Here is a 14,453-nt window from a genome sequence, read left to right as displayed (position 1 = left end):
AGAATAAGAATAAGAATGTTATTAGTCTAAAATCCAAACAATATCAGCAAATAAACGACTAGACAATTTTATGTCATGTAATGTTACAGGATCACATGTGTTATCAAACATTGAGGTCAAATCATTTATATAAAAAGAAAATAAGGTAGGACTTAGAATGCAGCCTTGTTTTACTCCAACTGTGGAAGGGAACATATTAGTAATGCCTTCAGTGACTTTAACTGCAAATAGAACTTCTTTGTACATATCTTTTAGAATATTAAAGAATGGTCCATTAATGTTATATTCAGCAAGTTTGTGCAACAGAGCCTCTCTATTTATAGTGTCAAAAGCTTTTTTTTTTTAAATCAATTAAACATGCATATATTCTTTTGTTTGATTTGAAAGCCTTAATAGTTTTTAAAATAAGAATATGATCACTAGTTCTGTATCCTTTTTTGAATCCAATCTTTTTCACAACAGATAATATTATTAGTTTTTGAATACTTTTCTAAACGGTTATACAAAACTCTTGAGAAAATTGTTCCTAAGCAGCTAGAAAGTGCTATACCTCTGTAGTTTGAGGGGTTATTAAAACACCCTCCTTTGAATACTAGTTTAATGTAATTTTCTCTCCATTTAGAAGGATATATGCCAGTAAAAATAATTAAGTTAAATAATTTTACATACATGTTGACGTTCATAGTACAATATATTTTCAACATTTCATTTGTGAATCCATGTTGTTAATATCAGAAGTATTAGTCTTGTACTATCAAACTTCCTGGAACCAGTAAGCCCTTACCGTACTTATATGCAATTTATGGTATGAATTTTTCAGATCAAGTCAGGATAAGTCATATGTATGACATGAAAATGACTTCCACTTAATTTGAACTTAAGCAAATATCCGTCGCAAAGTAAACTCAACTGGCGACAGTAACATCTACGTTATAAGATGGTCAAGCTTAAAATACAATACAATTATCTCCTACTTGGTTTTTAAAATATAAATCAACAACCTCCATTTTGCATTTGCAACTGTTTTTATTTGGAATGTTTCATTTAAATATAACTAAAAAAAATATCTAAATAGATATGTATTATTTTTTTTTTTTTTTTTTTTTTACAGGAAACGAAAAGTTCAGCGAATTTATTTTGAACTCCCAAGAAGATAACTTCATACGTCTTAAAGTGAAACAGCCAGCAAACATGTTTTACATGTTGAAGCTTATGACAGACGGTCCACAGTATAATATGTCAGTGAAGATTGCAATAGAATTTCATAAACAGGTGTCTTTGTCAGATGCAGAAAATGGGACGCTCATTAGTTATACACAAATAGCATTTTTAAAAGAACCTGAAAAGAAATCGCTATACTGGAGTATAGGACTTATCGTCAACGATAGAAGGGATGGGAATATTAGTCAGAATATATCTGTTAAAATTTCCTCGACTGGCATTAATTGTCGATATTGGAATAACACTATCGGAAAATGGGTACCAGATGGATGTCGGGTATGTGATATAATAATCTATAGAGAAGAGGAGATGTAAAAACAGGGGAAGTAATATAATAATCTATAGAGAAGGAAAGATGTAAAATACCAATCAATAGGAAACCAGGGGAACACATTCCCGTTTCTGACCAATGAAAAAGGGGTTACTTTCTTAACACAAGAAAATTGGTAGCGTTAGTTTGATTAGGAATCGTCTTTTTAAAGAACTATAATATTGAAATATTTTTTTTGTGATCTTAATTTGAAAAAGTTATAACGAAAATACCAAACCCTGGAGATATCCATATCAACTGAAAAAATCTAATTTTATCCCCCCCCCCAAAAAAAAAAATACGAATGAAAATCAACTGTCAAAATACGGACTTGGTACCGGTATTTCTTTAGAAAACGGCGAGTTGCATCTGGTTTTATAGCTAGCAAAACATTCCACGGGAAAGACACACAGAGTAACCAACACAGGCATAATAATGTCAAAGAGTATTTATTTTTTTAAATTGTATCCTTATTTATATTGTGTCATTTTTCTAATCGTCTAAGGATAACTTTATTTAAGATAGTTGACACCTTAGCTTATCCTGTGTATTTTTTTTTTTTTTTTATAGAATTAGACTATTTCAATCGATATTTTAAAGTGTATCATTTTATGTTTTCGTGTTACAGTGTTTGACTGCTGATTCAGCTTAGATGACGGTTAGCGCTTCTTAAAACGTTTAAACTCACTACATTTGCATAAATTTATTTGGAGCCCGTAGGTCAGTGTTGTCGTTTGTTGGTGTTAACTTATTTATTAGTGTTTCACGATTTCTTCGTTTTTTATATAGATTATATTGTTGGTTTGTCTGGTTGAATTGTTTTACTCTAGTCATTTTGGGGCTCTTGACAATTGCTTTTCGGTGTGAGCCACGTCTCTGTGTTGAAGACCGCATTTATACCTATTAATGTTTACTTTTATAACACATGGTGACTAAGATGGAATGTTGTCTCATTTGCACTCATACCACATCTTCATGTTAATACATAATATATTGTAATGAATAAGACATTACTTTTGATCTAGCAAATATAAAAAAGAAGATGTGGTATGATTGCCAATGATACAACTATCCACAAAAGACCAAAATGACACAGACATTACCAACTATAGGTCACCGTACGGCCTTCAACAATGAACAAAGCCCATACCGCATAGTCAGCTATAAAAGCCCCCGATAATTAGACAATGTAAAACAATTCAAACGAGAAAACTAACGGCTTTATTTATGTAAAAGAAATGAACGAAAAACAAATATGTAACACATAAACAAACGACAACCACTGAATTACAGGTTCGAACTTGGGACAGGCACATACATAAATAATGTGGCGGGGTTAAACATGTTAGCGGGATCCCAACCCTCCCCTAACCTGGGACAGTGGTATAACAGTACAACATAAGAACGAACTATAAAAATCAGTTGAAAAAGGCTAAACTCATCAGATGGACAAAAGTACAAGTGGACTTGGCCGGGTACTTATACATCCCGACACAAAAAGACACAATGAACAGATCTGAGAGTCCTCGCAGTTATCTGACAGCTAGTTCAAAGCCACTAACAACAATAAAAAAAATCATGCATCTAAGACTAAACTATCAATCCTTATACATCCAACATCCAATGGATTAAGTATAAAAACGTCATAAACAGCCAGAGAAAAACATGACCTTGTGCAATGTCAAGTTGCAGGTATCGACAGATTATAGATTCATGAATATGTATATGTAAATAACATACTAGTAATATTTAGTTAGCTTTTGATTTACTGATAAAAAAATCAATATTTTTACCAATAAAAACAATATTCAATAATCTTATTACAGTGTTGAATAGGTAACCTTTTAGAAGTCCATTTTGTGTAACTTCACATGACAGACTTGCAACACAACAGACACATAAAACACCAATTTCAAAGTTTTTAGTCGACAGTACATTATTTTTTAGTTTATAAGTTTATTGTAAGTGTACCTTTTGTGCATGTATCAAATTCGTGAAATCGGTTTTGGCTACAAATTGCGTGTATTTGATTCCGCTGTTTTGCCATCTATCAAATTTATTTATAGCGGACTTTCTTGGGCCAATAATTTTGATATTGAGTAATGGTCATACCTTTGGTAGCATTTCATTCGTTTGTACGTGTGTATATATGACCTATGAAATTTAAATTATACATTCTTGTGTTTAAAAACATAATTGTATTTGTAAATTTATAAATATACTAGAAATTTTGAAATCGCAATACAATTGAGCAAATGTTAAATCAAAGAGTTTTTAAATTCGCGGGCAGTATGTCGACTTCGAACAGGGGGTTAAAAAATACAAGAAGGGCAGTCAATGTCATAGATCAATCAAACATACACTGATGACCTCATGGCTAAAAAGGAAAAGACAAACAGACAAATCACTGTACACAAGACTCAAGATAAACAACTAAAGACTAAGCAACACAAACACCCCAAAAAAACTCGTCGTGTTGCTCATGTTATTACAAACCCGGTAAATAGTCTTCTTCGTGAAAGGGGCAGGGAATTGGAGTAATAAAAAGGATCATTTCCGATGTCAACTGCGCAAAGGTTATGCAATGACGGTCAACTAACACGTGATGGCTTCCGTAAAATGAACGAAGGGATAAAAGAGGGACGAAAGATACCAAAGGGACAGTCAATAATTATCTCAACTTTACCATTTTTGACTTTTGGTTTAATAGCTTTCTTGTGAGCAGCTACCCTCTAATAGGAAAATTTTGATAGGAATTACAAGCCAGGGAATGTCGTATATAGGCGCTGCTTGAATATTGCAAAAATATAAATGGAATAAGGATAAGGAAATAAGTTGGGTTTTTTTTCGGGACGATTTATTACATTGACGTTATTTTGCTATTCGCGAAAGGCGCGAAAAATAAGTTGGTTGACAAAAATTTGTTCATCCATTTTTTTTTTTGGAGAAGTGTTAAATAGTAACTTTAAGATTAAGTTTGAACTTTTATTTCCTTATTAGATATAATGAGACAACAACTGGTTTGATTTTCAAAAAGTGCTTGACCAAATAATAACAGTGTTTTTTATTTTAATTTTTCCAGACAGAATTACAGGAATCACAAACATCTAAGACACTATCACTGAACCACATCAACAACTGACAGCCGACTTATAGAAAGACCCAGAAAAAAACAGACGTTGTAGCAAAATCAAACATCAACGAATAACACACAATCCAGACTATTTAACTTGGTTTAGTAAAAAAAAACACGCCGAAATAAATATTGAACCTCTACTGTTTTTATCAAGACACTTGTCTTAAAATCTGAAATTCATAAAACAAACTTACACAGATGACCATTAACTTAATCAAAGATCAATCTGTACATAATTTTGATAGCAATATCAAATTGTTTCCGTAATTAGTACTCAGGACGCTAGCTAGTACATGTAGAAGGAAAATAATGGGTAATTTAGATTTAATAGTTTGGTAAATGCAGACAACACATGACAAAAAATGGCTACAGAACGACAGTTGTTTGTTTTGATGCTGACTCTAATAAAACAAAATTTCTTAAAGGAATTTTCCAAAAAAATGTACCACTCGTTATAATATTATATACTTATTCATATTTTATAAAAACCTATATTTGCAGGTTTCACCTGTTTCATCAAGCGAAACACTAGAGTGTGAAGGTGATCATCTTACCGATTTCGCTGGAGGAGTTTTCGTATTACCGAATATTGTGGATCCATTTCAAGATGCTCTACTATTTCTGACGTTCTTTGACAACCCAGTTGTAGTTACAGTAGTGATATTGGTCTGGTTGATATATTTTCTGGGTCTTTACAGGGCAAGGCAAGCTGATCGGAAGGATTCAAATTTTGTAAGTGAGAGGTTTAGCTTGCTATAAAACCAGGTTCAATCCACCATTTTCTACATAAGAAAATGCCTGAACCAAGTCAGGAATATGACTGTTGTTATTCATTCGTTTGATGTGTTTGAGCATTTAATTGAGTCATTTAATTAGGAGATTTTCCGTTTTGAATTTTCCTCGGCGTTTAGTAGTTTTTTAGATTTTACTTTTTTTGTTAAATAATTTAACAGTAAGGTGGTACAATGTACCAAAAAACCTTGACTAATATTAATTTGGCTCGTTAACATTTAACTTAGTCATTTAACATTTAAAATTTGACGAAACATTTACTTTGACGCTTTGACAAAGATATGAAAAAATTTAAAAAGTTGAACCAACCACTTTATAAAAAAAAAATTTTGGTTATATAGCAGTTTGACCAACACTTACTTTGATCATTGGAAAGCTTTATATTTCCTTAATAATATAACTTTAATAAAACGTTCAGCTAAATTTAGAGAGTTATCACCCTCTAGTGTCATGTACCACCTTTACGCATAATAACTGAAAATTACACATCTGTATTGCTTTTATGGAGTCTCTTTCATACAGAATCATAAGCAATAAGACCAAAATACAAATGATATATAAGGGATAGCTATAATCATCTTTAATCAAACTGATATAGGGAGTTAAAGCTTTGATTATAAATAGTAGTAGAACATATTTCACATAAACTAAAAGTTAAAGAAGCAAAACACAGCATTTTGAAAATAAAGACAACAGTGTAGTATACCGCTGTTCGAAATTGATAAATTAATTAGGCAAAAATAAATCCCGGTTACGAACTTAAACTGAGGGAAACACAACAAAAAAAAAAGAGGAGAACTATGACACAACAGTAAGACTGTAGTGTTCATATTATCTTAACTCATACAGTGATATTGTTTGCCTTAAATTAGTGGAGAATAAAGGCTTTTTCCCCTGGAGAAGAATCACAATTTGAACAAAAAATGGCTTAAAATTATTCCCAAAAAGACAACTTTTTCCCAAACAGTGCAGTCTCTGCAGTAATTGGGTTAAGTACAAACTGAAAAACACTCATTTAAACACATTTGCATAAAATGACTTATTCATGTTATTGTGCACATTTAAGGGTCTATTTATGTTTCATCTCAAAATGGAGTCTTATTTTAAAGCAGATCTGACTCTTGAAAATGGGTCTGTAAATTAAAGTTTCAGTCAAATTTATGGTTTATTTTAAATTTCCCAATTTGATGAAAATGACGCATATCTTCCCAATAAAAAAGGGTAGAGGTAGTTTTGAAAAAAGCCAACAATATCACTGCTCTATATTTAGTTAAATGATGTAAGGATATTTTTGGGACATTTGGAAGTCTGTTCATTAGACAGGGTTATTAACAAACAATAATCTGCTCTTTTACATTGTAATCATGAAACCAAATGTCAAGTTTAATTACGACTTAATAGTTATATGTTATTCAAAAGGACAATTTCAGGAACCACGATAGGTTTTTCATGATATATATTACATAGTATATTTTTGTAGGATGGTATAGTGACACCCTTTCCAAGTGATCCTTCTGACCCGTTTAAATATCTTATGTGCATTGTCACAGGGTGGCGGTATGATGCTAGAACTACAGCAAACGTTTCATGCTACATTAAAGGCAACAATGGACAAAGTGCAAGGCATTGTTTAAGTAGGACCTCATCACCACAGGTTTTGTTTACATCCGGTGGTGAAGACTGGTTTCTAATTACTTCTTCCTACAATATAGGAGACATGGTGAATGTAATTGTTTGGCACGACAACAGTGGTTCCTCGCCATCATGGTTTGTATGCACTTATGTATAAATATATATTTATAAATTTGACTGTTGTTTCCCGTTTGAATTTTTTTTACATTTGTCACTTTTTAAAACCTTTATAGCTTGCTGTTCGGTGTGAGTAAATACTCCGTGTTGAAGACTGTACTTTGACCTATAAAGGTTTACTTTTCTAATTATGACTTTGATGGAGAGATGTCTCATTGGCACTCATACCACATCTTATGTTTATTTCGAAACATTTCGATTCTGTTCGAAATATTATTCTGATATAATATCATATGTCAATTAAAATATTATACATTTGATTAAAAAATTAACAGAATATGATTCGAAATTGAACTTTTGAGCCCAAATTTATAGAGAACTTGGTGTGGAAAATGACGTATTAAGGTTATTGGAAAAAAGTATATATTATTAAAAATCTGAACTGAGACATCCAAAATACCAATGTTATATTTAGGATTTGTGTTTAACAGTTTTAGCAAATACAAATCAATGAATTTAAAAATAAGGTGGCTTAATGACTTCCCAAAAACAGCTACCTTCGTAAAGTAATCGCAATGTGCAATTGGTAAAATGCCCGCTAACTGTATAGTTTCCAAGAGGGACATAAAATGAAATTGAAATTAACGCTACATAAAATGTTTATCGTCTGTCAACAAAGATATAAACCCTTTACTAGATACATCCGTATATATTTATGTTGTGGTATTTGTAAATATACATTTTCTGTTATGTTTATCTGAACAGAAGGAAAGTTTACATTCTTAAATCCAAAAATGTAAAAGTAAAAGCATTTGAATTCAGTGGTGAAATGTAAAAAACATTTAATGTTCATTTTTCCGGTACAAAGTTGAAATATTCTCGACAGGTTTTCAGTTTATATATATTTTACCACTAAAAAGGTGAAGCACTCTTGACAAATGTACAGTTTATATTTATGTAACCGGTACAAAGTCAAATCGTTCTCGACAGATGTAGTTTATACTTGTTTTACCGGTAAAAAGTCCAATCATTCTCGACAGATGTACACTTACAGTGTATATTTATTTTCTTGAAAAAATTAAATCAGTGTCGACAGATTTCAACTTATATTTTATTTTACCAGTACACAGTAACATCGATTTCGTTATATGAACAGTTAAACAAAGGACAAATATCAAATAGTCAATTACCCATAACAAAGTGGCCAGCATACAATCTTAAGCAAAGAACATATACTTTTGCGTACTGACGTTTGTTATCATCTTAATTAAGTATTATAGTATTCTTTTATGTCTTTTTTAGATAGTCATTGAAGTGACTGTGGTTATGTAAAACCACATACTTTGAACGGCAAAATTATTTCATTTATTGATATTACTTTTACTTAAGGATCTTGACATACTAAGAATGACACAACTATTTTATTCAATAATACTACTTTTTCTGTTTAGTCTGTTTTTTATGATATACATTTTACATGAAACTGTACTTATGTATCCCGTCATACTTTGAACCACACCATAATTTTATTTATTATTATTTCTTTTACTGTTAAGTCGGGTTTTTGTTATATCTACTTTACGTGAGTCTGCATTTATGTAGACCGTCATACGACTAAATTATTTTTTATGTCTACCTGTGCGAATTTCAAACGCGCAATTTTACACCAGTAATGAAAACCTTCTATCATTTATGGGTAGACTTTACATAGATAAATTCAGCCGTTTTTGACGTGAAACTGTACTTATGTATCCCGTCATACTTTGAACTACACCATTATTTTATTTATTATTTTTACTGTTAAGTCTGTTTTTTGTTATATCTACTTTACGTGAGTCTGCATTTATGTATGCCTTCATACGACAAAATTATTTTTATGTCTACCTGTGCAAATCAAACGCGCAATTTTACACCAGTAATGAAAACCTTCTTTCATTTATGGGTAGACTTTACATAGTTAAATTCAGCCGTATAAGAAAAGCAAAATGAGAATGTTAAATTTGATGTATGCCTTTTTTGGCTTCTTTGTTACATTTGTTGTTTATGTAGTGATATTAAGATGATAACAGAATATTGACTGTTGTACCCCTTATTTTGACATTTTTACTCTTTGAGTATGTTTGTTTTGTTCATGCATCGTTGACAATGTAATGGAATTTGATGCGACTGTCATACAAGTGAGAGGTTTAGCTAGCTATAAAACCAGGTTCAATCCACCATTTTCTACATTAGAAAATGCCTGTACCAAGTCAGGAATATGACAGTTGTTATCCATTCGTTTGATGTGTTTGGACTTTTGATTTTGCCTTTTGATTTGTGATTTCCCTTTTTGAATTTTCCTCGGAGTTCAGTATTTTTGTGTTTTTACTTTTTCCGTAATGAGGTCGCCAACATACATACTTAACCAACAGCAGATATGGAGGTGGTCAATATAGAATCTTAAACAAAGGAAAGATTTCCCATAATGCAAGCTTTGAATTGTCTGAACAATTAATTAAAAAGTAAGAAAATACTGACAAGCTACTATTAATATATACTTTATTTCGAAAGCAATACAGCTTATAGGATACATATACACAATGTTACACCAATATAAGAATTTCACAAGAAATATACAATATATATAAATATAAGGTGTGCATGAAAGAACATATAATTCATAATACAAAATACAAAATACGAGCGGAAAATGATATAATACTTATAACATAAAGTGAGAAAAAAAATATTATTTACTGCAGTAAAAATTCTAAGTTTTTCTGCAGATTTTAGAAATATACCTAAGTTATTCAATTCTTGGATATTTCTGACAGATAATAACTGGATAAGTTTGAATGTAAAAGGATTCTCCAATAATACTTTTTTATATACTTTTCTCGAATCTGACTATTTTTTACATTCAAGTATAAAATGGTATTCATCTTCAATAGAGCTAGTATCACAATTTGTACATAGTCTATTATTTTTATCAACGTTATAATATCTACCTGTTTCTAAACTTAAAATATGAGCTGATATACGATATTTACAAATGTATGGTTTGTATATATAATTTACAGGTCTATCTAAATAAAATTGCAATGTGTGTGTACTATACATGTATCTATACAAATGACATTCATTTGAATTCTCAAAAACATAGTTCTTCACTAATGAATGCACCAATCATTCTTTCTTTTAATTGCGACAGAAAAATATCTTTACAAAATACACTTACCAAACATAATTAAATCCATATCTAAACAAAATATCTCTAATTTTACAACACCAGTTTTGTTTATTGTCCTTTTTAATAAAACTTCTGTCATACATCTCATCATAGCAATTCTTTAATATACAATTTTCTGTACTTAAAATTTTTAGCCAATATTTGACAATTCTATACTGCCTCTCAATGTACATTGGCAATCTACCTAATTCACAATAAATCATATAAGTTACAGCACTCATTTTAACTTTAAGAATACGTTTTAAAAAATACAAATGAACTTTTTAAATATTTGGTGCCATATGAAATCCCCTTCTCCTGGTATAAACCACCCATCAATGTAGACATAAAACCAATACTTGCACCAAATAAACAAGTATAATCAATACTTGTACCAAATATCCAAGTATAATCAATACTTGTACCAAATATCCAAGTATAACCAATACTTGTACCAAATATCCAAGTATAACCAATATGTACACACTCTGCATATAAACGCCATAAAAGGCTATAATAAATACCAAAGACTTTGTAAAGTGGATAGTCGCACGACAACGCCGATGCTGAAGCCAAAGAACGGGAAGCTATTTAGTACTATGTATGGAATATTATAGAGTCCAAAATGTAAATAAAACAAAAAAGATATTCATTTCCCAAATTCTGAGAAACAATCCTACGTTCTGATAAATCTTCTTTCACATAGCCATCCTTTGAAGTGTCCGACTTCCAACGTCCATGACGTTTAAAAAGTCTATCTGAAAAACCAAACCTTGCAGCGGTAATAGCACCACAAGATCGTAAACTATATAATCCGTATGCTTTTATATCGGTAACAAATGGAGAAAATTGCATCAAAGTAATTTCCCTCATCCTTGTATAGTTTAAAGGCTAATTTGTTGAACGAAAAACAAAAAGTTCTTTCACTTGTGACAATTCCCGAATGAATACAAATTTTAATCAGATTAAATGCTACTCTATGCAAATATAATTTCAAATTAGGACTGGACGCAAATTTGTGCGTTTTTCAAAATAATAAACCAGTTCCCATCTCTGTAAATATCCGTTTTTCAGATACAAATTGAAATGTGTATTGACTTGCAATTATAATTGCATGATAACGCAGATTCAACAATTCTGATACACTTAAAACATAGATATCCCAATATACACGCACCAATGGTACGTTGTGTAAAACGATTATATACACAAAATAACTTATTATACGCACTACATCAGTAATCGAGTGCACCCCTCTATACTATAGTATGCAGATACATACAGGACTAGACAAAGCAATATCGTTTCTGAACACCTGGAAAAAACATATTAAATAACATAAATTTAAATTGATATGTGGTTCCTTCCAATGTTACAAATAGTTCATCAATACAATACATTATACACCAATAAAATGAAAAATTACAATAAAGCATATGCAATAAAAATTATCCCAATACATGAAAACTATCACCAAGTTAATACTAGTTAATTTAATGTCACCCTAAAATCCATTCTAATAGCCAACACCGTAAATGGTAAATCCATATACCAAAAGCCGATTTATTCCCTCTACCAAATAAAAATTAGCTTTGTTAGTAGGTAATGTAAACCCAACACCTGATCAATAAATATATATCCTTTGGGACATTAAAACGGCCAGTAAAACGCCGATCTCCACAAAGGTAAAATAAAAGTTCTATATGCCTTGTACATGTATACATAAGGACTTTCAATAATAGGCAAACTGGGGGAACATACCACCCATTTATACCTTCTGATCAATTAATCTATCTTCTTTGGGACATAAAAACGGCCAGTAAAACGCCGATCTCCACAAAGGTAAAATAATAGTTCTATATGCCTTGTACATGTATACATAAGGACTTTCAATAATAGGCAAACTGGGGGAGCATACCACCCATTTATACCTTCTGATAAATTATTCTATCTCCTTTGATATATAAAAGCGGCTAATAATACGCCGATCTCCTCAAATGGTAAAATAATAGTAAAATATGCCTTACACTGCTGCATGTATACATAAGGACTTTCAATAATAGGCAAACTGTGGGAACATACCACCCATTTAAAACTTCCAGAGTTCTCTAAATATACTTCAGAAATTTACCCAAACGAACTTACTTTAACTAAATCTAACATAAACAGCAGCAGTTGTCCTTTTCTAGATTTAGACATTTCAATTTCAAACGGGAAACTTCACACTAAAATTTACGACAAAAGAGACGATTTTTCATTTCCTATTGTTAATTTTCCTTTTTTTAGACGGCGATGTGCCTTTGGCTCCATCATACGGTGTTTATATATCGCAACTCGTTCGGTGTGCCCGTGTGTGTTCTGATGTCATAGATTTTAACGAACGTAATCAATGCATAACTGGTAAATTGTTGTGTCAGGGATTTCGATACCATAAATTACTTAAAACTTTTACTAAATTCTTTCATAGATACAAAGATTTGATTAGTAAATTTGGCTATACCTGTAGAAAGCTTATTAAAAATGGTATTTCTCATCCTAAATTTTATGGTAATATTGTACTTAAAGCGAGGAAATCACTATGTGATCCTTGTAAACTCATCGAACCTTTAAACAAACTTATAAGTAAGGGTTATCGTACCAATATTGTAATTAGATCTCTGAATATAGTTCACATTGGCACTAATATTGATTTTGTCATTAGCAAATTAAAACATAACTAAATTTCATTATCTTTTGAGGCGAGATGTATAGGGGACACAGCCACGTTTACTTTTATTTCTATAGAAGTCGCTCTTCACTATACTACTACCTGTCGATACATTTATTTTTGGCATTGCACAAGTCATGTCTTCTTTGACTATTAATGACGTTAAAATACTAAATCCCTGTGATGTGTTTTAGTCGATTTTAGTCTCTGATGCATGAATTTTTACTATTAATTGGTTTTGGCTTTTAACTAGCTGTCAGTAACTGCGAGTACTCTCAAATCGTATTTTCTTGTTAATTCGACCTGTTGATACTGTTTATAATGCTTTTTTGTCATTTTTTATTTATATGGATCTTTGCTGTATACCAGCTTTGATTATTTGTAATATCTTCTATTTTTCACTTATTCTTACAACATTTGTATAAACTTCAAGATTATGAAAAAACGTTTTTTTTCTAAAGTAAACATTGATTGGTTAAATATTTCTCAGTGTGTTTGAATTTATTTGTTAGCCTTTTGGTCATGAATGTTTGTCTCTAATATTTAATTAACTGTGCATTTGTATTCAGATATCGCAGATCAAATTTATTCGTTCATTGTGTAATCATACGTTTTTTGATTGAGTTAAGTCTGCCAATTGATATTTTATCGTATGTTTTTATATGTTGTGATGTTATGCTCTTGTTTCAGAAAAAGGGAGAAGGTTTGGGCCCATTAAAACGTTTAATCCCGCTGCAAATGTTTGCACCTGTCCTAAGTCAGGAATCTGATGTACAGTAGTTGTCGTTTGTTTATGTAATATATACGTGTTTCTCGTTTCTCGTTTTGTTTATATAGATTAGACCGTTGGTTTTCCCGTTTGAATGGTTTTACACTAGTTATTTTGGGGCCCTTTATAGCTTGTTGTTCGGTGTGAGCCAAGGCTCCGTGTTGAAGGCCGTACTTTAACCTATAATGGTTTAATTTTTGAATTGTTGTTTGGATGGAGAGTTGTCTCATTGGCACTCACACCACATCTTCCTATATCTACTTGCCAATAGATAGTGAACGCATCAATAAACATGAATGTACATTCCAATACCTGGAGTAAAATACAGGTAATCGATGGTTATGATCACTAACAAACCAGTTAATTTCATGAGGACCCAAACAGGGAATCCAAATATTCAAAATTATGTACTGCAAAACGGCAGTCATCAGTATTTATGATACAACTTATATAGTCTGCAATTTTATCTTTGCCCTAGGTATCCATTCAACCTCTAATAACAAGACTTAATTGTGCTTCTAACAAGTCACAAAAATGACATACGCAATATCTGCAAATAAG

General features: G+C 31.3%; 1 protein-coding gene across 3 annotated transcripts in view; it reads left to right on the top strand.

Annotated features, from left to right (window-relative positions):
* The window catches only part of LOC134687076 (uncharacterized), a 124,197-nt gene that overhangs the window by 102,822 nt on the left and 6,922 nt on the right, over positions 1 to 14,453 (top strand). For all 3 annotated transcript variants that reach the window (XM_063547050.1, XM_063547049.1, XM_063547048.1), the window contains 3 exons: positions 1,112 to 1,497; positions 5,169 to 5,399; positions 6,940 to 7,226. In XM_063547050.1, coding sequence (XP_063403120.1) covers positions 1,112 to 1,497; positions 5,169 to 5,399; positions 6,940 to 7,226 — 904 coding nt within the window. The remainder of the gene's footprint in view (positions 1 to 1,111; positions 1,498 to 5,168; positions 5,400 to 6,939; positions 7,227 to 14,453) is intronic.

The sequence above is a fragment of the Mytilus trossulus genome, chromosome 10 (genome assembly GCF_036588685.1).
Source record: "Mytilus trossulus isolate FHL-02 chromosome 10, PNRI_Mtr1.1.1.hap1, whole genome shotgun sequence".
Taxonomy (NCBI): Eukaryota; Metazoa; Mollusca; class Bivalvia; order Mytilida; family Mytilidae; genus Mytilus; species Mytilus trossulus.
Note: the sequence above shows the minus strand (reverse complement) of the source record. Positions and strands in the feature narration are given on the sequence as shown.